This window comes from Carettochelys insculpta, chromosome 5, assembly GCF_033958435.1.
Source record: "Carettochelys insculpta isolate YL-2023 chromosome 5, ASM3395843v1, whole genome shotgun sequence".
NCBI classification, from domain to species: Eukaryota; Metazoa; Chordata; order Testudines; family Carettochelyidae; genus Carettochelys; species Carettochelys insculpta.
In genome coordinates, this window is record NC_134141.1 from 83,926,331 (window position 1) to 83,954,327 (window position 27,997).

General features: G+C 42.6%; 1 protein-coding gene across 6 annotated transcripts in view; it reads left to right on the plus strand.

The window, feature by feature from the left end:
• FCHO2 (FCH and mu domain containing endocytic adaptor 2) overlaps positions 1 to 27,997 on the plus strand; it is a 178,154-nt gene that overhangs the window by 125,936 nt on the left and 24,221 nt on the right. For 5 of the 6 annotated variants that reach the window (XR_012645764.1, XR_012645763.1, XR_012645766.1 and 2 more), the window contains exons 14-21: positions 67 to 91; positions 7,713 to 7,755; positions 8,448 to 8,542; positions 15,447 to 15,550; positions 20,239 to 20,368; positions 21,347 to 21,406; positions 24,047 to 24,158; positions 24,771 to 24,926. Coding sequence is in view for 2 of the 6 variants with exons in the window: in XM_074995423.1 (XP_074851524.1) it covers positions 67 to 91; positions 7,713 to 7,755; positions 8,448 to 8,542; positions 15,447 to 15,550; positions 20,239 to 20,368; positions 21,347 to 21,406; positions 24,047 to 24,158; positions 24,771 to 24,926 (725 nt within the window). In the remaining 4 variants the exon portion in view is untranslated. The remainder of the gene's footprint in view (positions 1 to 66; positions 92 to 7,712; positions 7,756 to 8,447; positions 8,543 to 15,446; positions 15,551 to 20,238; positions 20,369 to 21,346; positions 21,407 to 24,046; positions 24,159 to 24,770; positions 24,927 to 27,997) is intronic. The other variant, XM_074995424.1, reaches the window with a different exon arrangement.

Sequence of the window (27,997 nt, forward strand, 5' to 3'; positions counted from 1 at the left end):
GTGCCATTGAGTTCTTTAGAGGTTAATGAAAATATTTATTTGTATTATTTTTCATTTCTGTTGTAGGCTCAAATGAACAGGAATTCACCTAGTAAGTGCAAATTTTAACTATTATGATATACCTGTCTTTTTCTTAAGATATTTATGTTTAGCACAAATATTTAATTTCCAGAGTATGAAGGAATTTATCTTTTTTTTAAAATAGAAAAAATGTTTCCTGTCAGCTCTTGTGGTAATAACACTTTAATAATAATAATAATAATAATAAATAGATTTACCAAAAATAACTAACCGACAGATTTAGTAAAACTTGCAGAAAATGTTAAATGAATGTTACCAACCAGTGTTTCAAAGCAGTGAATGCAATCCACCCAAACACCTTACTTACAGCTATCTTCTCAGCCCTCGCTAAAGGTCCTAATAAATAGATAACCTTTAGGAGTATCCTGAAAAGTTTAATAGGTTCACGCTGCTCATGATCAATGATGGGGAACAAGTTCCAGAACTTAGGAGCCCTCATGGAAAACATTGTATTGTGAGTCCTGTGTATTTGAGTACTTTAGCTGAAGCAACTCCTAAAATAATAATCTTCCTCTTTCACCAACCCCAGAACCATTTTAGTGTCACAAATTCACAAACCAAAAACTCCTATTCATCTGGTGTCACATTTCTCTTTCATCCCATTTTGTTGTCCTCTCACTCCATAAAAATCAGAGCAGTTTCTCTCAGTTATGTGATCAAGTAGTGTGCTCCCAGCCACACTGAGTCTCTCAGCAGGAGCAAAGACTTAGAGGACAGAGTCTTGGTGAGTGATGAGAAAGATCAGGCTGAGTACTGGCTGAGCAGCAGTGGAAGAGTGACAGCTGCTGTCCCGTGCTGGATTCTGGCTGGCGCAGTAGGAGTTTCCTCTTATAATGGAAAATTCTAGTCCATGGAGGAAAGGGTGCGTGGAGCCATAATAGCAGTAATTCCAGTGCCTTGGAAAGGAGTAGTTGTTCAGAGTACAGTTTAATAAAGATGTGAGAGCAGACTCTCGTGTATTTTGAAGAGTTCAGTTCCTCCACTGACATGTTCACAGTGTAAATTACCTCAAGGAACACCTTAATGTGAAGTAGTCAGAAAAATAAACGTAGTGCTGCGTCATAATACTGTTCAGTCTTAGCTCAGTAGTAGTAGCTTTCGAAAGAAGCTGCAAATTACAATGGCTCTTATTTGGACATAAAGTAATTATTTTCTTCAGGATATAGCAATAAGTCTTTTACTAGAACTGTCTTGTTTTGAAGTGTATAATGCTCACACCTTAATCCACTTTCCTGAAAAACTTAAGTGCCCAATAGCAGCTGCTAATAATCAGTGCTCTTCTTTGAGTGATCACTGTGGGTGCTCCGCTTTAGGTTTCTTTAGGTCTTGCAGCACCCCATGTTGCTGATTGCAAGATTTTTTCAGAGCAGTACTTCATTGTGCCACACACATGCACTGAGCAATTTGCGCTGTGGCAGTTCTGTGAAGTGTGAGCTCTCCTTCAGTTCCTTTTCTACCATCCCCTGGCTGAGATGGATCTTGGAGCAGCTCTGTGTTCCTGAGAGGGGACATAGAAATCTATCTTTTATTTTAGAACTTTACCTCAGATTTTTAATCCTACCACTATATTAGTACTACCAGTAGAGGCAGGGCTGGGGCGGGGGGGTGGAACGGGTATTGCTATGCCGTTTTTTGTTTTCCTACCATCATGCTGGACTCTGCCAGCTTTAAAAAATGTGATATATGCAGAGCCTCGATGCCCATGTCAGGTGGACATACCTCATGCACTACGTTCTTGCAGGAACCATGCATCATCAGTAAGTGCCCTCGTTGCCTCGGCATGCTGGCAAAGGCCAGGAAAGACTGTGGCTGCTTCTACACGTGCCATTTCCCATCGGAGGTGGCATGGTAATGAGGCAAATTCAAAGCAGGCTGATGAGGTGCTAATGTGCATATTCAGTGCCTCAATAGCATAATAGTGGGAACACAAATTGCAAAGTGCAGACTTCAAATTGCAGATTAACAGTGTAGATGGGGACAGCTTCGAAATAAGCACCCCACTTCGACATTCCCTTACTCCTCAAAACTAGATCGGAGTAAGGGAATGTCAAAGAGGGGCATTTATTTCAAAGCTGCCCCCATCTACACTGTGAATCTGCAATTCATAGTCTGTACTTCAAAATTCGCATGGCCGCTATTATGTTAATGAAGTGTGGAAGAAACATGTTAAGCACCTTATTAGCCTGCATCGAATTGTCTCATTACCATGCCACCATGTGTAGAAGCAGCCAGTGAAATGCAGCTGATATCAACTCTCTGGGAAAAATCTCTTCTGTAAGGGACAAACCAGATGAGTTGCAGGTGTCGCAAAAGCCCTCTGACAAGGCATCTGCATTACCCTGCAAGGGCTCCCAAGCCACTAAGGCTTCTCTGGCATGCTCTTCATCACCATTGCCCAGAGCCCTGCATTCCCCAATGCCATCAAGATCTGGCACCGCAGAGAAACGCAGCTCAACCTCAAATAGAACTGCTGTGGTAGGGACCAGAGTAGCCATATTGGATGGTATTGCTAAGGCATCAGCTTCAGAGAAGCTACATATGCCTCCACCAGCAATAATCAAGGCTATACTCTGGAACAAGTCTCAAACTGGAGACCATGTGGGTGGTGCAACAGCCCTCTAATGGGGCATCTTTACCACTCCTCAGAGGCTCTCAAGCCACAAAGGCTTCACCAGCACACTCTTCATTACCTCTGCCCAGAGCCCCTCATTCTCCAGTGTCATCAGTCTCTTGGTACTGTGGAAAAACTTAAGTCAGCATTAACCATGAGAGCTGACGCAACAGCTAAACTCGCCAGATCGGTTGTTGTCACTGAGGCAACGGCTTCGAGGAAGCCACACATGCCTCCATCAGAGGATATTTGCCATTTTAATTTTTGCCTTGGGGACCACTTCACATCTGTCCTCTCAACCTCTCTCCCGACTTGTTTTGTTGTATCTCAGGCTTATAGCAGCTCCTGGTGCACATACTTTACAGCTCTTGCCTGCATGTTTTACCAGGCTAGAACCTTTTTATCCATCTGACAAGGTGGGTACTGAGGGCGAGCAGTGTCTTTAAGTGACCCTTCTTTTCTCTGTGTTTTATGCAATATAGTAGGGTTTTTTTTCTCTGAAATGCTGTTTTTTTCCAAGACTGCCAACTGTCCTCAGACAAGACAGTTAGAGCCAAGGGAGCATGGGGTTTTCATCAAATTGTTTCTCTCGAGCTCCCTCAGAACAGTGTCAGATTCTAATCACCCCACTGCTATGATCACCAGTGGCGATGTAAGACAAACAAGTGCCACCTGCCTCAGCTGCCAGCTCTTTCTCCTCCAAACAGGAGAGCACATTCAACAGCTAACAGGGAATCCCCTTTGCATCAACAAAAGGCAATCCCTGAATTGTAAGCCAGCTCTGTTCCCCTGCTGGGGCTCCAGATGGGTGCTTACCGGGTCAGTATTCGCTACCTCCCCAAGGCTCTAAGGACCTAGCCAACACGCCTAACCATTCTGAGAAGCTACAGTTGCTGACCACAGGGCTGTACAACCTTGCCTGCCGCTACAAGGCTAATCAGTGCTGTATGCAATTTTTCTTTTACCTGAGGAGACTGCCTTAGACCGATACCTTCAATCCCTCCCCCAACTGTTTACTTCTGGCCTATTGAACCTGCTGCTGTATACACTTTACTGCTCTCTCCTGCCTATCTTTATCAGTCTAGAGTCTTTCACTTGCCTGAAAGGAGAGGGAAAGGGGAATCACTGAGCACAGAGAGTGTTCATGAGTGAGCCTTATTTTGTCTGTGTTTACACAGCACAGCAATTATTTTGCCTCAGTGCTTACTACTCCTTTGTTTTCTCAGCATCCTGTCTACATTATTCATACAGTGAGGTCAGATAAAACAGCTGTTGCTACTCCAGCTGCAACCTCTACATCCTCTAAACCACCTAAGGGATTGAATACAGATGCTAACAGGGAATCTGCCTCTCACAAGAGAGGGCAATCCTGTGATACCAAGCCAGCTCCATTCCCCTGTGAGGCTCTAGAGAAGACCTTGCCAGGGCTGCCGTCTCCTACCACGCCCCGAGGGTTGCGAGACTGGGCTGTACGACCCAAACAAGTGGACAAGCCTAAGCCCAGTGTGGCTCAAAAATCTGAAGCCTTGGCTTCTCTGGCACAAACACAGCACTCTGCCACTGACAAGAATAGTGAGTAGAACAGAACACTATGCTTCACCCCATTGGTATGTGTGCTTATCCCACTGCATGACAAGATAAGTGTCCACAGCCACAGTACTGCCTGTACTTTATTTGTACCTTTTTACCTCCTGGGACCAGTTAGGGCAGCCACAGTACCTTCCACTTTGTTTTTGGTACTGATGCCTCCCCATCGCTGGCCAGGCTGTATCTGTCAAACTTGACAGCCCCCGCACCCTGTGTATACAGTGAGAAGGAAGCTTTGTGTCGATCAAACATCGTCTCGCCTAGGTGTCCCTCCCCAAGCAAAGGGACATGTCAGCCACAGTCAGAGATGCCTCAGTGGCTCCCTGGCCTGTTGCAACCACCTGGTATGTTTATCCCTCTTGCTTGGCCCTACTGGGATCCCCGTGGACCTCCCAGAACAGCCCAACAGCAATATCAACATGCTGCTCAGCCCTTTCGAGGAGCACTTCAGTCAGACCGGTTTCTCAGTGATTATGACTACCATGATTCATCACACACTCAATTGCAGCTCTCCTCCTTTGAGGACATACAGATGTCACCTCTACAGGTGTTGACTTCAAATTGTTCCAGTATGCTTTTGGAAGGGTAGCTGACATGCTGGAGATTCCACTAACATCGTAGCCCGATACCCAATGTAAATGCACTGGTATACTCCAGTCCACACTGTCTTAAGAACTAGTGTGCCCTCATGGATCTGGCTAAACCCGTGGCAAATGCTAGCCACCGTTTTCCAGTGGACGACAAGGCAGACAGGAAACATCACCTAGCAGAGTGTGGAGTTCCTCTTCACACACATCCCTGCTATTCCCTCTTGGCTGCTGCCAGCTAGAGGGCTACACAGATTTTAACTAAATCTGCTCCTCCTAATAAGGAGTAGAAGCAACTTGATAGCATGGATAGAAAGGCTGCCTCCTCTGCTTTCCTCCAGCTACATATATCAAATTGTACAGTGTTGATGGCAAAATATACACACCACATATTTGAACAGATGTCTGCCTTTATTGAATACATTCCAAATCATAAGTGAGCAATTTACAGGCATCACAAATGAGAGCTCATTCATAGTGGCAACAGCCCTGCAGGCCTCCCTTGAGCCTGCTGACGCTGCTGCATGTTCCCTAACAGTGACAGTGGTTATGAGGAGGGCCTCATGGTGCCACGTTTCAAACTTCCCTTAGGTGGTTCTGGCAAGGGTGGAAGACCGCCCCTTCGAAAGTCAAAAACTCTTGTAGAGCCCACAAACATTTCCTTGCACTCCCTGAAAGACCTCAGAGCCGCTGTTCACATGCTCGGCATTCAGGTCCCTGTGTGAAAATGGAAACAAAAGAATCATGCTGATGTAGTAAAGCAGCTATTGCAATTCCAGCATTTCACTGCTAAATTCCAGTGTTTTTTCTATGCATCCCATTTATACCATGCATAGGATATTATTAGATAAGGAAGTTGCTGCTGTTCCATCTGCGAGATCTAACCAATCTAAGAGTGTAACTGCACGTGCTAACTCAGAGTCCCCCTCATCCAAGAGAGGGCAGTCCCTCAACTTGAAGCCTGTTCTGTTCCCTATGAGGGCTCCAGACAAGAGCTTGCTTGGGCTGCTATCACCTACCATGCCTCAGAGGTCACAAGACCTGGCTTAAATGCCCAAAAAGCTGGGAAAGGCCAAGATCAGTGTGGCTCAGAAACCTAAATTATCGTATCACCAGCACAAACACAATGCCCTGCTGTGGGCAAAAGTAGCAAATCTAACAAAGCCCCATGCCTAACCCCATCAGCATGTGCTCATATCCTACCACGTGGCAAGGTAAAGGGTTCACAGCTACAGTACCACAACTCACTGGTGACCCTTGACCTTCAGGATGTGTATCTTAATGTGCCCATCCAGCCTGCATACAGGAAATACCTCCGTATTATGTCGGGTGGATACTTCGCTTCCACCTCTCCATTACACCCAGGGTATTCTCCAATGTACCAGAAGTAGTGGCAGTTCATCTGCATAAGCATGAAGTATGCATCTTCTCATATCAGAGTGACTGCCTAATAAGAGGGGGTTCGCTGCAAAATGCACAAACATCAGTTTGTAAACAAGTAAAGCGAAGGTAGCAAAGGAAAGTAAAAAGTTTCCTAGATGAACTCAGCAGGCCACCCTCTGAGTGCCATTACGCCACCACAGTACCTGTCTGTGAAGGTGCTTTCCTAGTGGCAATAACATCAGCAAAAAGGGTAGTAGAAATCACAGTCCTTGTGACAGACCCTCCTTTTACCAGACACAAAGTGTTACGCAGGCTTCTGCTTATTTCCCTAAACCTCATGCCTCCTCCAAGGAGGCTGTATTACGTAACCTTGCTGCCAAACGGAGAATTGTTCTACCTTGAGAGAACTAGAGGAAACAGAAAATCGGACAGACTCTTTTTGTGATGTGGTTGGGGCTTAATGCAGGAACAGCTATTTCGACACAGCACCTATCCAAGTGGATTGCACATTCCACACACACTGCATACCAGTTGAGAGGCAAACAGGGATCTCTCCACACAGGCAACGACCAACACAGCGGCCTGCCTGAATAATGGGCTGTTAGTTGACATATGCATGGCGGCCATGTGATCCTCATACCATACTTTTGCACTGCACTATGCTTTGCAGAAAGGCCCAAAACCTGCCACAGCTCTAGTAGATGCAGTCCTTCTTTCCTCCACATAAGACTCGAATACCCAACTCCACCCAATGGGTACTACTATGGAGTCACCTAAAGTGGAGCATCCACAGGGATCACTCGAAGAAGGAGAATTTACTCACCCTGTGCAGTAACGATGGCTCTTCAAGATGTGTCCTTGTGGGTGCTCCACTACCCCCTCTGCCCCCATTGGTGTCTACAGTGACTTTAGATAGAAAAGGAACACAAGTGAGGCTTATACCATGCTTGCACGTCACAGAACTGCTGGAGTGTGAAATGCTTAGTGTATGCACAGTGCAACGAGGTACTGCTTTGAGAAATCTTCTGATCAGCAGCGCAGGGGCGCCACAAGACCTAAAGTAACCTAAAGTGAGGCATCCACAGGGACACATTCTGAAAAAACATTGGTTGCGCAGGGTGAGTAACTTCCCCCTTTTTTTGTGCGGTAGGGACTTAACATTGAAAAAGAGAGAGGTTGACTTATTACATCCTATAAAGATATACTTTCAAAGGACCAAGACTACTACTTAAAAATTATTTTTGTGTGTGAAGCACATTTAAGATGTATTTCAGAAGCAGCTGACTCATAACATCACATAACACATATTTCATCCTTTCCACATCAACAATTCTGAATTATTTTGATTGCAGCTATTATCATTTCAGAATGTTTTTCATCATGAAGCTGAAAGCTTTTGTTAATCAAATTTCATGGCTTTAAATTGTCATAAAGGAGTGTTTGGTTTTTTTGTTTTTAATTAGGTGACGAGTTAACAAAATCAAAACATTCTGCTCCATCTCACGAGTAAGTTCCACGTTTAAAATATAGGCTTTACGTTGAATTCCATTTTTGTAAGGGTTTTGGTTTTATTTTAATAAAAACTTTAGAAATCCATTGATGGGCTTAGTTATCCTGTTTTGGCTGGATAACTAGTGATTCCTAAGAATTGAAGACTAATTGTAAAACTCTTTATTAAACATAGGAATGTTCTCCTCTCTTCTGTTCTTCAGGCACAAGCCCTTTTTCTACCTATTTGTTTTGTTCATTGTGATTGTCTCAAATAATTATTTTAGTTATAAAATGCTATTAATAAAATCATTAAAAGAAACCTGCTAACATTCTACGTTAACTTAGAAGCTACCAAAACTTTTAAATAATGCAAATCTGATAGTCAACATTTGAGCTAGTTCACATACAAGTATTACTGAAAAAGCATTTTGTTGAAAATGGAAATAGCACACTTTTATTCTTAAATAAGAGTGCCCACACACAAATTTGCACCACAATAACAAGTAGTATAAATCTAAAAATTTACTACTTATGGTGCAAGTCTGTGTACGAGCCATCCCTTTGTTCCGCATTTAACCAAAAGAATGTTTCTATATGGGAGGAAGTTTCTCATTAGACTGATTACAATGCACAAGTCACTTCAGTAATTTGATTGTTATAAGTATGTAAGCTTTGTATTTATTTTCCAATTTTAACTGTTAAAATAGGAAGGGGAACAATGACCTTCTGGCATGGGATCCACTCTTTGCCACTTCTCTTGAGTCATCTTCTTCAGCTTCATTGACATCCTCATCCTCATTAGGTAAAATATTTGATACTAGAAATACAAATCATAAGTGTTTGTTACAAATACTTTATTTGGATTTTTTTATTTTACCATTGAAAAGGATTCTCATTAGAATTGCAGTAAGAGAAGTTTTTGAAATATGTCTCATTCATATTATATAACCGATATGTACAGCAGGATACAGCGTTTCAGAATGTAGAGTGCTATAAGTAACTGTGTTCATTCTTTGGGCTTCTGACTAAACTGAAAACAGAGACCCCTTTTTTGCTAGCACTGTACATATAACCCTCCCTTGTTGGGGCTGTGCTGATTTAGGCCAGCTAAAGCCTTCAAGCAGCTTCTCCTAGCTGTCCTGTCTGAGGAGTTGTGTGGCACCTTGAAGACTTACAGATTTATTCAGACACAGTCTTTCATGGCTAAAACCACTTCATCAGATGCACTTCATGTAGTTCTTGCTTCACTGAACTGGTAGAGGTTGGCAGGCAGCCATTCTTCCCATGATAGTGTGTGTCTTTTATTAAAGAGAAGGTAGCATATATGCTGACCTTCCTCCCAACCAACCAGGAGGAGCTCTGGGAAGGAGGGGTAACCTTCCTATATCCTGCATTACAAGTCTTTTTATTTCTAGGCTCTGTGCACAGTTGATAGAAGATTTTTCTCCAGGCGTACCCCCCGGGTTGGCTGTAGAATCCCCAGCAGCAACATTGTTGATATTGCCTATAAATACCTCTGCCAACCTGAGCCCTGCTCTGTTCCTTTTTTCCATCTATTGTTGGTTGTTAGAGCCTTTGCTTCACAGTTGGTAGCATGCCCAGCTTGAGAGCTCTTTGTTTGCTAGCTTAGAGTTAACTGTCTATTAATAGACTAACAGATATTTTGGAGCATAAGCTTTCGTGGGGCAAAGACCCGCTTCATCAGATGCGTGGGGGGCGGGTTTCAGAGGGGTATTTAAAGAGTGGGCTCCCAGTAAAAGGGAGGGCCAGAGCTGCCATGTCTATTCAGCAAGGTGGAAATGGTCCAGTATCAACAGTACTTATCAAAGGAGATAAAAACAAGTCACATCAGACAGGGGGATGTGTTTTTTAACTCCTTTGATAAGTACTGTTGATACTGGGCCATTTCCACCTTGCCAAATAGACCTTGTCAGCTCTGGCCCTCCCTTTTACTGGGACCCCACTCTTTTTAAATACCCCTCTGAAACCACCTCCCCTCTCATGCATCTGATGAAGCAGGTCTTTGCCCACAAAAACTTATGCTCCAAAATGTCTGTTAGTCTGTAAGGTGCCAGAAGACTTCTTCTTGTTCTCGAAGCTACAGACTAACACGGCTACCTTTCTGATACTTGTCTGTTAGTAGTAGTAGTTAATGTCTGAGGGGGTTTCCCTTTTTCCACACCCCAAGGCGTGCAGTGGCCACAGGGTTTCAAAGAATGCATGTGGTGTGGGAAGCCTATGCCAAAGGGTGGCTCTCACTCAGCTTGCCTGAATCTCCTGCAGGAGTTACCTGCAGGACAAGTGTTCAGTTGGCAGGGGATTCAAACCTAGGGTAAAGAAAGAGGGATCAGAGATTAAAGCTGATCCATGTGGAATTGGCCTGCCATCCACAAGAGTTAACTCCATCAGTGTGGTGCACCTGACCGCAGTGCACAATACGTTGGAGCTAATGCCAGACAAGGAGTATTGGCAGCACTCCCCTGCACTGAAAACTGCCCCCACCCCCAGCACCAGTTGTACTCCCTGGCACTGAAGGCAGGTGCTCAGTATCATTCCTGGTCCCCAGCACTGAAAAAGAAGAGGCACACAGAGAGAGATTGCTGTCCCTCTAGGATGGAGGTAAGGCTGTGGAGGCACCATGTGCCAGCATAGGTGCAGTGGCTGCATGCCCAGTAGTGACTACGGCTCCATTGACTCTAGGTTTGGAAGCAGGTGCATCATGTCTGACATTGATGGTCTCTCTAGCACCAGTGACAATGGAGGACCTGGACCTTTCTTTCATGATGGACACTTTTGAGGCTGCAGGGGACCTCACTGAGTTGGTGGCACTGACCAGGCCACCCAGTGCAAGTTTAGCACCAATGATGGCCTCATCTCTGCTACCAGCAACCTTACACTACCAGCTGGGGGTCCTGGCACTGTCAACCTGAAGCCTATTGCATCGTGGATGCTCTCCTCAGCACCAGCAGTTCTAGCATTGGCTCCGACACCAGCTCTGGCATCATTTTGTTTTCTGAGGGTTTGATCCTGCCCCAGCACCATTGTGGTCGGCACCATCGACAGTGGTACCCATGGCACCGGGTAGGTGGTCTTCACATTGAATATGGCACCAGGCCTGGTCTCAGCAGCACTGACTAGATTTTCAGTCCTACAGACACTGCCACCAGTGGTAGGGAAGGCCACAGCACTGGAAGTCCCAACTGCGACCCTGTTGTTGAGTACCCCTTTGTGACTACACAAGTTCCCAGACACAGACAAGCCAGAGTCCATGTTGTTTCGGGGCCACTCACCATGGTCGGTTTTGGAGTATGTCATATTTGGATGCGGGCTCCAAGATGTCAAGGAGTTCCCAGTACTGCTCTGTGTTTAGGCAGCATTCCCAGTATCGTTACCAGGAGCCTTCGCTGGCATAGGTACAGACTGGACTACGTCAGTGGAAAGCACCACAACAGTGGCCCTTTTGGACCCCCTGTGCCTACCACCAAGTGCAGGGACAGGGAACCCTGTGTAGAGCCCCATCAGTGGTGCCCCTCCCCTACTGGCATCCTCCTCATCTTTCACAAATGATGCGGTGGTGGGCATGTTCTTCTCACTGCCCTCTATAGACACCAAGGCTCATCAGGACCTCCTGCATGGGATGGCACAGGGCTTTAACTTCCCCGCTACAGTTGTAAAGGAAGCAGACCCTATTGTGGATGTGCTCTCTGGAGAGGGGCCATCCTGAGTCACCCTTCCACTGATTAACACCATAATGGCAAGCGCTAGGGTTCTGTGGCAGACTCCAGCGTCTGTCCATCTGACAGCCAAGGGGGTTGAGCAGAGATACTGTGTTCCTCAAGAGGGATGCGAGCATCTATAGAGCCACCCACCACCAGGTTTTTTTGTAGTGTACAAGATTGACCACCACAAACATCAAGGGCAGCAGGGGCCTGCTCCCAAAATAAGGAGGCCAGAACTCTGGATTTGTTTGGGAGAATAGCTTATTCTGCTGTGTGCCTACAGCTACACGTGTCCAATCAGCAGGCGTTGTTCAGCCTCTATGCCTTCAACTTCTGGGAAGCCCTGGATTGGTTCTAGGATAGACTGTTAGCAGACAATGAGCCTGATTTCACTGCCATCTTATAGGAGGGGCACACAGAAATTGATGGCACTTCAAGTAGCACTGGGTTCCACAGGCTTGACAGCCCACACAATGGCCATGGACATCGCCATAAGGTGGTGTGCCTGGTTCCCGTTGTTGGAGCTGCTGGTGGAGGTCCAATGCACCATGCAGGACCTTCCCTTTGTGGATGATAGTCTGTTTGCAGAAAAAAAGACTCGTGCCTTCCCACAAAAAAAGACTCTAGGGCTACCTGCAGTCATTGGGCACCCACACCCCAGCCCTTCAATGCAGACATACATGGCCCTATCAGCCCCCTCAATTCCAGCAGGGGCGCTTTAGGTAGGATCAAGGGGGGTATAGGAGGAGCAAACATTCTGGCTGTGGGGTCAGGCAGAGACCCTCCTCCTTGCAGGGGCAGAGTGCATCAAAGCAATCACAGGGACTTGAGCCCTAGTTTTAATTGTGCATCAAGGAGCAGAGTAATAATGGATTCTCTGGGTCCTTCACCACCATTTACCAACCGTCCCCCTTTATCATGCTTTGACCCAGATCATTGAGAAAGATGCTAACAGCAAACATTAGGGATCTGTGGCTGAGTTCTCGGCTCTCTAAGGAAGGGATATTTGACTCATTTCCATACCCTCTCTTCTGGCCTGCCCCCTTCTCAATCTTTCTTCAGGGACTCCACTCATGAGCAGCTCCTGATACAGGAGGTGCAGTCCCTGCTATCTCTAGGGGCCATACAGTGAGTTCCAACAAAGTTTTGGGGATTGAGGTTTTTACTTCCATTACTTCCTTATCCTCAAGGCTAAGGAGAGCCTCTGACCTATTGTGGACCTCAGAAAGTTGAACACATGTACACAAAATTTCAGATTCTGTATGGTGTCCCTGACCTCTGTTATCCCAGTCTTGGGTCTGGGTGCCTGGTTCACCGCTGTCAACCTTCAGGACACTTACGTTCATATTTCTGTTATCCCTATCCACTGAAAGTTTCTCAGGTTCATGGTGGCAGGTTGCCACTGCCAGTTTACAGTATTGCCATTTGGCCTGGCCACAGTCTTCATGAAGTATATGGTGATGGTGGCTGCCTTCCTCCAAAAGCCTGGCATCAAGGTGTTTCAGTACTTGGACAGCTGGCTCATAAAGGGCCAGTCACAGAAGCTGGTCCTGCAGCAGGTTCAGTTCGTGCAAGATAGCCTCAGGAGTCTGGGTCTTATACTAAATGTGCCCAAGTCTATCCTGGTTCCCACCCAACCATAGGCTTCACTGGGGCCCTGTTGGACCCCTGTACAGCGAGAGCTTTGCTCCCAGGGGCTTGTTTCCAGGCCATGGTGGAAAGCATCCTGGATCTGAAGTGCTGCTCCACAACCACAGTCAGCAATCAGGCATTGCATGAGGTTGTTGGTACACATGGCCTTTTGCACATACATGCTCCACCACACTCACCTCCACCTTTGCCCCCTGCAGGCATGTCTAGCATCTGTGTTTCAGTCATCTAAGGACCATATGGACATGGTGGTTACATTAGATGTGGCAGCCCTGGGGTGCCTAGACTGGTGGCTGCAGGAAAACATGGAGGGAGGGGGTGTGCCCCAACATAGCCCGATGTCCTGGACATGGGTGGTGTGCGCCCCAAGGAGAGTTTCGGATCCAGGATCTGTGTTGGAGCAAGATCTGTCCCTCCACATCAATGGAACTACATGTAATGCTCCTGGAGTGTCAGGTGTTTGTCTTGCATCTCGGGGAAGTCAGTGATATTCCTAACAGACAACACAATGCCAATTCTACATCACCTGGCAGTGTGGGGGGAGGGGTCGGTCCTTGACTCTGTGCCAGGAGGTTGTACATCTGTGGGATTTTTGCATAGTGCAGGGCATACTGATTCAGGCGTCATACCTGCAGGTGGTGCAGAACACCCTGGCAGGTAGCCTCAACCAGTCCTTCCAGTTGCATGAATGATTTCTGCAAGCAGAGGTCGTCAGGACCATTTTCTGGGAATAGGGGTACTCCAGAGCTGATCTCTTCACCACCCACCTGAACAGGAAGTGGCCGCAGTTTTCTTCTTTTCAGGGCCATGCCAAGCAAGCCCTCTTGGACACCTTCCACATGCCACAGTCAGAGCAGTTCCTGTAAGCATTCACCCCATACCCTTGGATACCCACAGTCACTATCCAAAATTTGTCAAGACCAGACGAAGGTAATTCTTCTTGCACCAGCGTGGCCCACACAGCTTTGGTACACCACCTCCTGGACCTCAATTACTAGGGCTGTATCTCTCCCCTTGTTGCCTCACCTTCTGGTGCAGGAACATAGACACCGGAACTGAGAGTTCCTGCACCTGACAGTGTGGACACTCCATGGCTGAATTACTTAGAGTTCCAGTGTTGAGTACGGGAGCAGGAGGTGGTGCTGGGCAGCCGTAAGCCATCCACCAGTGCAACTTTTATGGCCAAATAGAAATGGCTTTCTCTGTGATGCCTTGCGAAAGGGGTTTCCCTGATGGTGCTGTCTGTACCAGTTGTTCTGGATTGCCTACTTTACCTTAAACATGAGGGTCTCATAGTGTTGTCCCTAAAGGTTAACCTGTCACACCTCTCTGCCTTCCACCTGAGGCCAGGTGGCAAGTCCCTGTTTGCGGATCTGATGATGCTACAGTTCCTTAAGGGTCTTGATATGTTGTACCCCCGATAAGGGACCCAGTGTCTCTGTGGGATATTAATCTGTGTATGCTATGTGGTTAGATGAAGAGGAAGGATGGTGTTCAGAAGCCTTCTGGGAGTTCTGCTTAATAGTAGAAAACCTTCCACTAAGTTTATTTGTTTGGCCAAATAAAAACACTTTTTAGTTTAATCACTAGCTAGAATTCAGGTGACTTTGGATTATCTGTTACTGTACAACTTTTAGCCCCCGATCAGCCCACAACTTTTAGCCCTCGGCTCACTTAGCATCCACTCAGTAGCAACCTCTGTATTTTATCCTCTGATCCAAGGGAGTCTGTTTTCTCAGACTACATAGTTACGAGAGATCTAGGAAGAGTTGTCCATCTCTTTCCAACTGTGAAAAGTGTTCCATTGTGGGACCTTAATACTATATTGTCTAACTTTATGGGATCTCCTGGCGACCTGTTCTGTCGCTTCTTTGCTTTTCTTGTTGCTAACAGCCTCAAGGAGAGTACGTGAACTTCAGGCCTTAATGACAGAACCTACATAAATGCAGTTTGCAAAGACAAAGTGGTCCAAAGGCTGCATGCAACATGTTTTTCTTAAGTGGTTTCACAGTTTCATCTTAATGAAATAAAATATTTACCTCTGTTCTTTCCTAAGCCACATTGAAATGCGCATGATTAGCTTTTTACCTGCAAATAGAGTATATATGATTATGGACTTAAAGAATTATGTGGGTGGAACCCACACTGCCATATGTAGGCATTTTTCAGAGTACCATAGAATCACATTTTAATGCCACAACAATTTTTATTATGAATTCTTTAAAAATATGGTTTATAATAAAGTAGAATATTTTACAGAAATATTGCACTCAAATAAAAACATTTATTTTCAGTATGACTTTTATAATAGTAATGATTTTGTTCATTTTTTTTCAGCCAGGCCCGCAACTCCCCTTTCTATAGGAACCATTGTACCACCTCCAAGGCCTGCTTCCAGACCAAAGATATCAACAGGAAAACTTAGTGGAATTAATGAAATAGTATGTATTTAATATTAATTTTTGCTTCATGAAATTAGTTATTTATGCAGATGTGACTCAGCTTAGAATATAACACTCAATTACTCCATTATAATGAATGGCCAGTTTCTATCTACATTAAACCTATCTTCCAGAGTTTACAAATCACCCATTTTAATGGTTAGTAACCTAAAATGTCCATGGAAATTGTTCACAGAGAATGTAATTATTGGTGATGTAAATTTGATAGTATTTTTTTATACGAAGCAGCTTTGGAGGGGTTAGGGGTTACTTGCTCAATACATCCGTTATTAAAAACTAAAGATTGCATGCATATTACACACACACACACACACACACACACACACACACACACACACACACACACACACACACACACACACACACACACACACACACACACACACACACACACACACACACACACACACACACACACACACACACACACACACACACAGAGAGAGAGCCATCTTTTCAGAACAAAGATGGAGTGAAATCTTGATCCCAGTGAAATCAGTAGAAAAACTCTCAAGATTCCTCCCTCTTCTCTCCCACCACCCACTTCCTCCCCCCCATTTCTAGGCAAGAGAATCATGCAAGGGAAGAGCATCTCATTCATATTATTCATCTGGCACTGATTATCCATCTTATGATAAACATTTTGAACTCCTCTGAACTAATGTGACTCACTGGAAGTCAGCACAAATGGCCTTAGCTCCACAAAACATTTACTGACTAGGTAGAGTTTTATTACTCTTAGATGCATTTCTGTATTACCAATCACTGAATTCTTTACAGGTTCTTGGTGATGTAGAAAAGGGAAACATAGATGACAAAGCAAACTGCAATCTCCACCTCATCTTCACATTTCAGCTTTGCTCTTCCTAGTTTAAATTATTTGAGTGAGTGTTACTAATGTTTAATCTAATCTGTCCTTGTGCAATACCTCATGAACTTGGTTGAGAGGAATTCAGGGCAGAGAGGAAGTGTTAAGGCTGTTTTCCACTCTTGCCCTCCAAGTGCAGAAGGTGGGGCCCTCTGAGAGACCTTAAAAATAGCTTCAATTTAAAGGCTTGTGTTAAAACTTCCCCAAGTCAAAGATTCCCTGGCCTTGGATTGGTATCGCTGCTACAACTCAAATGCAAAACCCCTTTGAGAACTTAGAAAGGTGCACTGGAATCAGATCATGGCCTTAAAAGGGTGATTTATATTTAAAAAAAAAAACACGCACACATGAAATGTTGCATGTTTGCTGGGTGTTAGAGCAACTAAATAAAAAAGGATTAAAATGAGAAGAATTGCTTTGCCTTGGATCCAGTTTGGAGAGTTAGAGTGTAAGAGTTACCTGGCTTAGCACAGAGAAGTCCAATAAATACAGAAATAAAAAAATAACCTGATCACATCTGACTAAACATTCCCCCATTCTACTTATGTATCTGTTGTTTCAAGATTTAGTCCTTCTCTTGGCATGGATGACACTGGATTTCCCATGCCTGGTTCCCTGGCTTATGTAATGTCCTCCCAGACCAGGGGCTGGCAACCAAAATAGCAAGAAGAGCAATTTTTTAAAATTCAGTTTAAAAAAAAATCAATAATTCAGGAACCACAATTCATGTGAATACAAGCCAGTCCTTAATAAATAACATCAAACCATGCTTTTTGTAATCCCTATTTTAAGAACAGTGCACACACAATGATTTGTAATCCAATAAATGTTAACTGTTTGTTGAAAATAATCCGGAGGGTTACTTTCTACTTTGCAATTTTTAGCACCAGGAGCCACAAATAAGTTCTTAAAGAGCTGCAGATTGCAGACCGCTGTCCCAGACTCTGCTCTGTGACATAGCAGGAATAGGATGATCACTGCTTCTAGTTCAAAAACTTACACTCTGTTTCCATTTGGTCCCCTACCATCTCACTTTGTGGTTTCCTGGCACTTCTGGAGAATCCTGGGGACCCACTGTCTATGGCAGGGGTGGCCATCCCACGGCTCTAGGAGCCACGCACTGGGAGTGCTCTCTGCTGCTCAGTGCATGTGCCCCAGTGCTTGGTGCCAGAAGCATGTGGCAGCAGTAGCTCCAGTGAGTCGCCAGCATTGAGTTGGAGCTGAGGGTGCCTGGCTCTGGGGAAGGGTATTGAGTTAGAGCAGGAAGTCTGGGGGTGCCTGGCTCTGGTAAAGTGTTGGAGGATTGGATTATAGTGGGGAGCTAGGGTTGCTGGTTCTGGAGGAGAGTGAGGACATTGATCCAAGTATCATGTCTTTATTTTATGTATCTATCTGTATCTATAGATAGACAGATAAATAAAAATATATAATGCGTGGCTCTTAGTCCCTAACTGGTTGGCCACCCCCAGCTTATGGTTTTAAGACCTTACAGACAAGATAGTTAGGGTTAGGTCTTGAGTTAACTACTGAGAAAAGATTTTAGTTGACTGAATGGTTGTAATGTCCAAAAAGGGATGTTACCCTCATCCCATTCATCACAAAGATTAACGTATATGTGGAAAGCCATAGGGCCACTCTTTCACATTGCAGTGATATTGCATCATCCCCAGGTAAAAAGAGCAAATGGTTCTTTGAAAGACACCAACCTTCCCTCTACGCTGTTGTGGCTCCTAAAATAGTTTTTTGCAGAAAATGCTCATGTGTTTAGCTTCTCTGCTTCTTTGGCACTGAGCTTGGCCTTATGTAGGGTTACTTTAGGCTGTTATGTAGGCAAAGCATCATCTTATCTGATTAAAGATTGAGGCTACATCTACACAGGCAGTTTCTGTCAACAGACATCACTGTTGACAGAGGAACCTCGGCAGTACCTGTGTCAACAGATCGTGTCTACACATAAAAGCGGCTAGAAAGAGCAAGATGCTCTGTCAGCAGAGAGCAGCCAGACTGCCATGCCCTCTCTCAGCAGACTGACTGACCAGAAGCTCTGCAAACTGGGCTGCCTGGGAAACCGGAAGCCCTCTTTGTCAACAGAACTGTCTACACAGCACTCTGTTGACAAAACACTGTCGAGAGGCGTTATACCTGATCAGGGACATTGAAGAGATCCCACAAGACTGGAAACGTGGCTACCTTATCAGCCTTCCAAAGAAAGGCAACCTGAAGGAATGGAAGAACTGGAGGGACATCACATTGCTTTCTATTCCAGGAAAACTGTTCAGTGCAATTCTCTTCAAGAGAATGAAGACAGAAATTGATAGCTCAAGGAAGAACAGGTCGGCTTCCAAAGTGAGCGATCTTGTACTGACCAAATAGCAACTGTGTAATCATAGAACAGTCACTTGAGTGGAACTACCCTCTGTACATAACTGTCATAAATTTTGAAAAAGCCATCAACAGCATTGATAGAGACACTTTCTGGAAACTGCTGCAACACCATGGCATCCCATTCAAAATTATTAACCTGATCCATTCAACTTACGAACCCTCAACATGCCACGTTGTTCACGAAGGTGTCTTGACAGATTTCCTCAGCATACTCTTAGGAGTGCAACAAGAGTGCCTATTGTCACCTTTCGTGTTTTGATCACAATAGACTGGATTATGAGCAGGACAACAGATGGCCATCAACAAGGCATTCAGTGACATTTTTCAAACAGCTAGAGGATATCGATTTTGCTGATGATGTCACCCTCCTTTTACACTGACATGAAAGCATGGAAGAAAGGTCAAAACACTAGACAAAACTGCCTCAATGACTGGGCTGAGCACTAACCAGGGAATGACCAAGACAATGAGGATCAACCAGTCAAAACAACACCACCATCATACTGGGAGATGATGACCTGGAAGATGTGGAGCCGTTCACCTACTTGGGGAGTATTATGGACAGAGACAGAGGAACAGATAAGGATATCAGTGCCAGAATACGGATAGCAGCAGCTGCATTCAAGACTCTCCATCTCATATGGAGTTCACAAATAATATCTGCAAAGACGAAACTGCGGATCTTCAACATAAATGTGAAGTGTGTGCTTTTGTATGCCTGTGAGACCTGGTGTATTAAAAAGTCTTCAAGTCAGCTACAGCCATTCATAAACAAATGCCTGAGATATTCTTCATATCACATGGCAAGACTATCACAGATGAGGAACTTTGGAACAGAGCAGGACAAGAAGAGCTTGATGATCAAATTAAGAGAAGAAAGTGGGGGTGATGAGGCCACACACAGAGAAAACCATCATCCAGGATAGCCCATCAAATTCTCAAATGTAACCTACGAGGAAAATGTAACAGAGGAAGATCTCAGACAATGTGGAGAAGATCTAATGATATTGAAGGACAACAGCTGCAGTTCTCCTGGAGTCTGCTAGAAGTTTTGTCCCAAGACAGAGTGAAGTGGAGAAAACTTGTAGATGACCTATGCTCCACTTGGAGTACAAGGGTTTAAGTAGTAGTCTCAGGAAAAACTTGTTAATAATACTCAATAATGGAATACCTGCCAGGGAAAAATGGTAGCAGTTCATAAAATTTTTACTTTGAAAATTAGTGTGGCTAAAACACTAGGAAATATTTTAATAGGGAACAATCTTGTATTAGGTAAGGACTGAACTAAGTGAAGAGGTTTTTTTTCTGGTTCTGTTTGATTATCATAAGATTTTCTTTGTTTCATCCATCTATAAAATCACGTGTGTGTGTCTGTGTGCATGCACACACTTATATTGATGTATTTTGTTTTAAGCCGAGACCATTCAGCCCACCCTTGACATCTAACTCCAGTCCACCACCTGTAGCTCCTTTGGCACGTGCAGAGAGTATCTCATCAATATCCTCTTCTGCTTCTGTAAGTGCAGCAAATACACCTACAGTAGGTAAGTAATTAAGATGAACAACTATTTTATGTGCCTATAGCCTGTAAGTTTTATAACTTTTGGCAGATCCTTCAATTATTTTTTTTTAATTTTATATCAAAAAGCTTATAAATGCATACTTGGTATGCAGGAAATGTATTCATTAAGTGCAAGCTGCTATTTATCTGAAATTTTATTCTACCTAATATTGAAATAATCTTTGGATATAGATGAATGATCAGGATTGAATGTAATCAGTTTTAAAGAAACTATTGTATTTAGACCTATAATCAGGATTTGTTTTAATTTTTTCTTTTATAAAACATAAGTTATTTCCATGAAAATTGTTTTTAAATTATTTATAGTAATTAAATGTTCCCTTGCCTTGCTTATAACCCTGTAACTGTAGCATTATGCAGATACATAGGAACCAAAATCAGGAATTGATGGTCTTTTCCTTTCTCCAAGTTGAGTGAAGTAAAGGAACTAAATAAAGAGCATAAATGATGAAAAGTAAATTAGCGCCCTAATGCTAGAATATACATGAATTAGTGCCATTGATTTGAGAGGGGCTATTCATCTGCCTAAAATTACGTGTTAATGTTTGCAGGATCAGTACCTTGATTTCTTTTCATTTTTTTTCTGTTTTGACAACATTAAATGTAAACTTGCAAGGAAATTTTGTTTTGTAAAAATATTTTTTTAACCTGATGTTCCTTTTGCAGGATTAATTATTAATATTTTTAACTACTGACCACTATTACAACTTTAGCTTTCTAAATTAAACCGAACTCTATCAAATATATATTGTTTCAGGTGACTTGTGGAAATTCTTACGTTTTAACTAACCAGTTTTATATTTTAACCTCGTGTTTAATTAAAATTCTTATTTTTCAAACATCTTTTCATTTAAATAATATAATTTTAAATTAGTGGTTTTCATTATTGCTTGAAATATTTTGTTTGCTTGCAATGTTTTGTTTCATTTAAATGTAATAGATGATGATATAGTCATTGGAAAGCTCCCTACGATTGAAAAACTTTGTGAGACACCTGCAGGTATTGTTCTAGAAGATTTATGTTAACTAATTATCCTAAAATTATATCCAATAAAATTCTAGTTCTTTGTGACTTAAATTCCTCCATCAGTCTCTCGTATCTTCCAGCCATAAAGTAGCTCTGAAGTTAAACTACTTAGTCATTTGTGTCATAATTATCATTTGAAATTAACATAACCAGTCATCTAAAAATAGCGAAAAACCGAAAGCCTGTGGTCTTCATTTCACACATCTTCTTTTATAGTTTTCGTCAAAAAGAAGCAATTATCTTGAACTTTTAAATTGACAATCCTTACTTAAACTTCTAAAGGACCTGTTTTGTGTGTGGAATGCAAATGAGGAGCACACTAGAATATTTGAAAAGTTCAACCATAAATAATTACTTTTTTCCACGCAGATATTGTTTATTTCTTTCCAGCAGACTAATTTAGCAAAATTGAAGGTGCTTCAGCCTGTTTTATAGTAGGACCAAGGCATCTGTTTATAATTCTGCTGGAGCCATGTAATAACACTGTAGAGCTACTTTACTTTTTGAATCCTCAAAATTAGAGTCTCAGAAGATCTAGAATTTGTAAAACCTATGTGGAAGTCTGGGGATGCCATGTCTGTGAAGTCTGTGTCCTACTAATTCTTTAAACTGCTGCTGTTTGGCTCAGGAAAAAGGCTGCCCAATCCTATCAATAGACTTGTGCATCTCAAAGCTGGTAAAAGGAGAGGACATTCCAACTAAATCATGGTTTGCATACCCTGTTCCCCAAGGATTTCCACCAGAGGAGAAAAAGAATGCTGTTTCACCCTCTGTTTCTCTTCCCTTGCTTTTTTCCTGCTTCTCTTTCCCTTATTTCTCAGGGGGAGGTGATGCGGGAGGATAGCTGGGCCTCATCTGAAGTTTCTAGTGGCATCAAAGATAGAATGGCCAGAGTTTGTTAGCCATGTAGTGTGTTGGGGGTAGATTCTCTAAGTTTTTCATGTTGTATGACAGAGATTGTCCAACTTCCCCCACAACCATTTTCCACTCAAGTACAAATGAATTCACGTACTTCCTCACTTGCACGAAAAATCAGTTCTAATATTACTGAGCATTGATTTTAAACCTCCTTTCCCCTGCCCCCCCCCCGACATATTCAGAATTATTTCTTTCCTATACACATTAAAACTGGTCTTCTCCCTTGTTCTTTGTTTTCTGCAGTTTCTCTAGGGTACAGTTCCTTCAATCCTTCCTCTTTAAAGCCCATCATCCCCTTCAAAGTTGCTGCCTACTTATTGTCCCTGCAACTCTGCCTGCTTCTTTGCTTCTCAACCTCCACTGCCACTTTTGAAGTCCTCAACTGCAGCCTCCCTGTGTCACAACATTCCCCTGTGTTTGCATCTCTGGTTTCAGCCTCATTTCTCACTCTGAGCTAGGGTTCTCGGTATTTTGTGCCTGGCTGCAGAGCAAACAGGCCAACAGAACACTGATTTACAGTGTTAAATCTGACTTTATAATAAGAAGGACTTAAAGTTTTGTGTTTTTTAAAACTTATTTTTGCAGAGCAGCTTAAAAGCTGAAAAAAATCTAAACCTGATGATTTCTAATGCTCTGCATATTACCGAGACACAGAGAAATACGTGTGTGCACTTGCATCTATTCATATATCTGTACCTCTCTCCTTAAATGTGTGCAAATTGTAATGCATTGAGAGAGTTATTTTCAGTATTTCTTTTACAGAATTGAAAACAAAATATGTATACACATTAATTTTAGTAGACTTTGCTTAATTCTCTGTAATGGATCAGTTTGGATTTATTTGTAAGAATATAAAAAGAAAAAGTTACTGTGTGTAAACAATTTGTGCTTCTGTAAAATGACACCATTAATTTAATAGGAAATGATGCCCTTCTAGCCTGGCTCAGCAGTTGAACTGTCTAATCGTTACTCCTGTTGGCCTGAGGAAAAGGGCATAAATTCCCAAAGAAGGGTAGAGCAATAAAAATAGCTTAAAAACATTTTAATTCTTTGTTATAGATGACTTGGTACTATGTGCTGTCTCCACAGTTGCGCATTTCACTACATAGATGGAAATCACTGGGTCTAGATTTTCTGCCTCATGATAAAATCACAGACTCCTGTTTTGTTTTGTACACATGAAAAGTGTTAGTCTTCTTGGGACTCAGTTTAAAATATTAATACTTCATTTATATAAGATAAAACGAACTTCTTGGTATTTTTCTGTGCATAATAGGATTCTGGGTATGTCCATGATGAGCCTTTTCTTTTACTATACATTTCTTCATATTATAAGCATACAGTAGAAGTTTGTTTTATGAGTAGTACACTTACATGTTTAACATTCTTTGGGTACTGTTGGCTTTAATTAATACTGTTACCTCATTTATGTCATATTGTCTCATGTGTTCCCTAGGGTCTGTCTATCTAAAATGTCATTCTGATAGTCCTGTTTTCTCAGGTGCCTTAGTGCTTTGATTGTGTTATATTTTTCAAATGCATTTTTCCCACACACTTTTTAAGACAAATATTTTGAACGTCACTGTGAAGCTGATGGTAGTGAAATCTTATGACAATAAAATAGGTAGTGAACCATTTTGAAATCTAGCCAATACGCTTCTTGAAAATTAAACCTGTAAATCATATGTATTCTAGGTGTTTCACGTGGTCCCAGCCCTGTCACCCTTGGAAACCAGGATACCCTGCCTGTTGCAGTAGCCTTTACTGAATCTGTTAACGCCTACTTTAAAGGAGCAGATCCTACAAAGTTAGTTAAATAGTGAACTGCTTTGACTGTACTGAATTACATTTAGAAAACAAATGGTCTTTCTTTTTTCTTTTCTTTTTTTTTTTTCCTTTTAATTATGGGGGCAATGGTGAAACTTTAGAAGAATGTGGTAAAATCGTTGAAATGAATTTCTGATGAAAAATGAGAGGGTGATATATCACTGGCCACTGCCAGGCATAGTTCAGGTAGGTGCTATGTGTCAACTGTCCCACACAGCTCAAAGCACCTCATTCCTACCTGCAATAACCCATGGTATGCCAGTTGTAGTCATCTCCTACACATAGTTGTGCCTTGTGCTTGTGCTGTGGAGGGGAAAAAAAAGTTTGAGATTACTGTGTGCTTTATCCACCAAACTCATTTCACCTGCAACCTCATCTAATTTTTCAACCAGAGGTGGAAGAGGTAGTGCAATAAGTCTTAGTGTCATCTTCTCTTCATTTAGAATTAATTTCTATTTTAAATTTACAAATCAAATGCAAATATTCTGAAAACACTCAATCTTTAAAATTAATGCTAAAATATGACATGCCATAAGAACAGGGCATTTTTATTCAATTGTAATAGAATTGTTCTTTCTTACCTCTCTCCCAGATGCATTGTGAAAATTACTGGTGACATGACAGTGTCATTCCCAAGTGGGATTATTAAAGTCTTCACAAGCAACCCATCTCCAGCTGTACTCTGCTTCAGGATAAAAAACACAAGCAAACTAGAGCAGATTCTTCCAAATGCACAACTTGTATACAGGTTTTATATTTTTTTTATCTACTAGCAAGCCATGTGATTTTAAAATGTGAACTGTTGCATTACTATCTTAAACAAATATTCCATCGATTGTTTAAACTTGGCTGTGAATTTGGTTTGGGCTCTAGTAAATTGCACTGTATTTGTTGATGCTAAATTTCTGTTCACTACTGTCACTTTAATCCTAGTGGGAGAGTTATACAGATTACTAGACTTGAAATTTCCATTGTGCATGATTGGAATCACATGGCTAAAACTCCATAAGTGGATTAAAATCTAGTTATATAACTCTATAAATGTGTCTCTACCTAGGTTTTTGTAAATTAAATGTTTTATACAAGTTCTGCTTAAATATTAAATCAGTTTTAACTTATGCAAATACATAAATAGATGTTTAAATTATATGAACAATAAACCTAGTCACTGACTGAAACAAACCAGAAATTTCCAAGTTAATGCCCACTTGAAGACACATGGCATTTTTTGTAAAGGGATCGCTTTGGAATGATTGATTGAAGTGTCAGCCTGTACTTGGAAGTCTCTTGGCTTGCAATTAATAGAGAACTTCTTCTGATATGTCAGTTCCTATTGGAGATGTCGGTATAAAGCTACATATTTTATACAGTACACCAGAATCTTTGTGTTACTATGTAGATGAGACATGTGCTATCCATAGCAAAAGGACTTTTGAAAATTCTTAAGAGGAAAACAGTGCCCATGTACAGTGACTGTTTTGTAAACTACAGCTAAAACTGCCTGACAGTCAGGATTCCTGATCTGTGAGAAATTTTAGTGTTTTGAAATTTCTTGCAAACTAGAAATCCCTTCAGAAAATAATTTTGGAAACCCACCACATGGCGGTACCAGCCCATCTAATCCACATAGCAGGGCTGCAATAGCCTCTGGAATTCAGAGGTTTCTGGCTCCAGTACACTCTGTATGGCAGGGCTTCTTCGGACCCATGGACCCCAGAGAATGCAAAAGCTCAGAGAACTAGGTAGGTTTCCAGTTAAACCCTCTCTGTGATTTAGTGGAAGGCTATGTCTACACTAGCCCCAAACTTCGAAATGGCCATGCAAATGAAGCGCTGAAATACATATTCAGTGCCTCATTAGCATGCGGGCGGCCACGGCACTTCGAAATTGACGCAGCTCATTCAGACGGGGCTCCTTTTCGAAAGGACCCCACTTACTTCAAAGTCCTCTTATTCCCATCTGCTCATAGCAATAATGGCACACAACCTCTGGTATAAACTACACTGGGGCTGTGGCCACACCTGGCCAAAACTTCAAAAGGGCCATGCTAATAGGCATTTTGAAGATTACTAATGAGGCGCTGAGAGGAATAGGGGGATTTTGAAATGTGCGGGGTCCTTTGGAAAAGGACCCCCATGTAGAGGCGCCAAGCCACGAGAGTTTGCAAGCGGTGCTTTTGAAGCGCTGCGGCTGGAAGCGTCCTAATGCTAATGAGCGCCTCATTAGTAATCTTCGAAATGGCCATTTCGAAGTTTTGCCCAAGTGTGGCCACAAACTGGATGTATATAACCTTTCTCTGTTTTCGAGGGTTGGGGAGAGAAACAACTAACTTCTTGTCTGAATTTCATAACACTTATGCTATATAAAGAAAGAACATACAAAGGTAAGGTAACTAATAATGAAGCCCAGTTGGTCAGAAGGAACTTGATTGATTTCAGGGCATGTTGCGAGGACTGTTTACTCAGGATTTGTGAAGAGGAAGGGCCTTAACAGGAGGACGGGAGTTGTGTTGGGATTGACCAGTGGGTAGTTCCTATCTTAGTTTGCCTTTTAAAGTTAAGACAGGTTCTTATACTAATAGCTTCCTTCTTTGCATATTTTATTAGAATATAAATAGCGATATCAGAACACTGCATATGGGACCATAGTCTAGTTTAAACTGACTAGAGAGCCAGTATGTCACTCACTGACCATGCTAGTATATGTCATCATTAAAGTTACCACAGTGGCATTTATTTCTGTGTTGTGGGCACCAGCTCTAAACAGATGTATGTACATATAGCTGTAATGTGTAGAGAGCCCAGCATGGATACCACATTTTTATGTGCACCACATCCATATCTGCAAAACTGAGATGAGGATATCCACATTGACGTCTGCAGATATCCATGGATTTGCAGGGCTTTAGTACTGTGTGTTCACAGGGTAAGGGAGTTATGCACTTCTTTGTGCTGTTAAATGATTTTTTTCATGTTTTTCAGCAGGGTTGTGATGAGATACGCCTTTCTCTTCCCAAGGAACAGAGCAGGGTTGTACTACTCCAAAGGAAGCTTTTGCAAGCACTCTTCTCCATTTACAACCCCAGTCTTTCCAGTTTTACTATGCAAAGCACTAACTGCTATTCTCTTTTAAGGCTCTAGTGTGGCTTGGCAACTCAGTTAGCTAGCGAGTGGGTGGAGGGCAGAGCTATAGGCTCATTTCTGCTGGTTGCTCTCAGGAAAGGCAACTTTGGAGTAGGAGTTTTTATGTTGTTCTGAGCATAAAATGATCTCCAGAAACACAGGCTCAGGCAGACTTTGCAAGAGGGTGAATCTCTGTATTATCTTCCTGCCCACATCGTATAGTAGTGTAAATTGGAGGCTACAGCATAGTTCTTTAGTGATTTTGAAATGCTTAACTTCATTTCTGAATCTGTTTTTTCAAAGTCCCATCCTTACTAAGGTCTAGCCTAATGTAACTTCTGAAGTTTAAAAAAAACTGGTATTGAAGAAAGTGTTCATGTTTACTTTTCTTCATATTTCACTAAATCAAAACCGAAAAGTGTGCGCATGCATGCATTTATATACCTCTTCCCATACACTCCCAGGCAGAAAGCACTGACACAACCTTAGCTCATTCTGGTAGTAACACTGTGTCCTAACCATACTTTTTTTTGCATGAGGATCCTTCAAGGCATTCCCCAGGTGATATGCATGCTCCATGCACATGAGGTTGGTGCTTTTTAGCAAGTAGTTCCATTGTGCAGTGGTTCCCCTTGTGCTCCATACCAAGAGTGTAAGGGGTAGTGTGGACCAATGCTTCTCCAGTTCCTTAGGACCA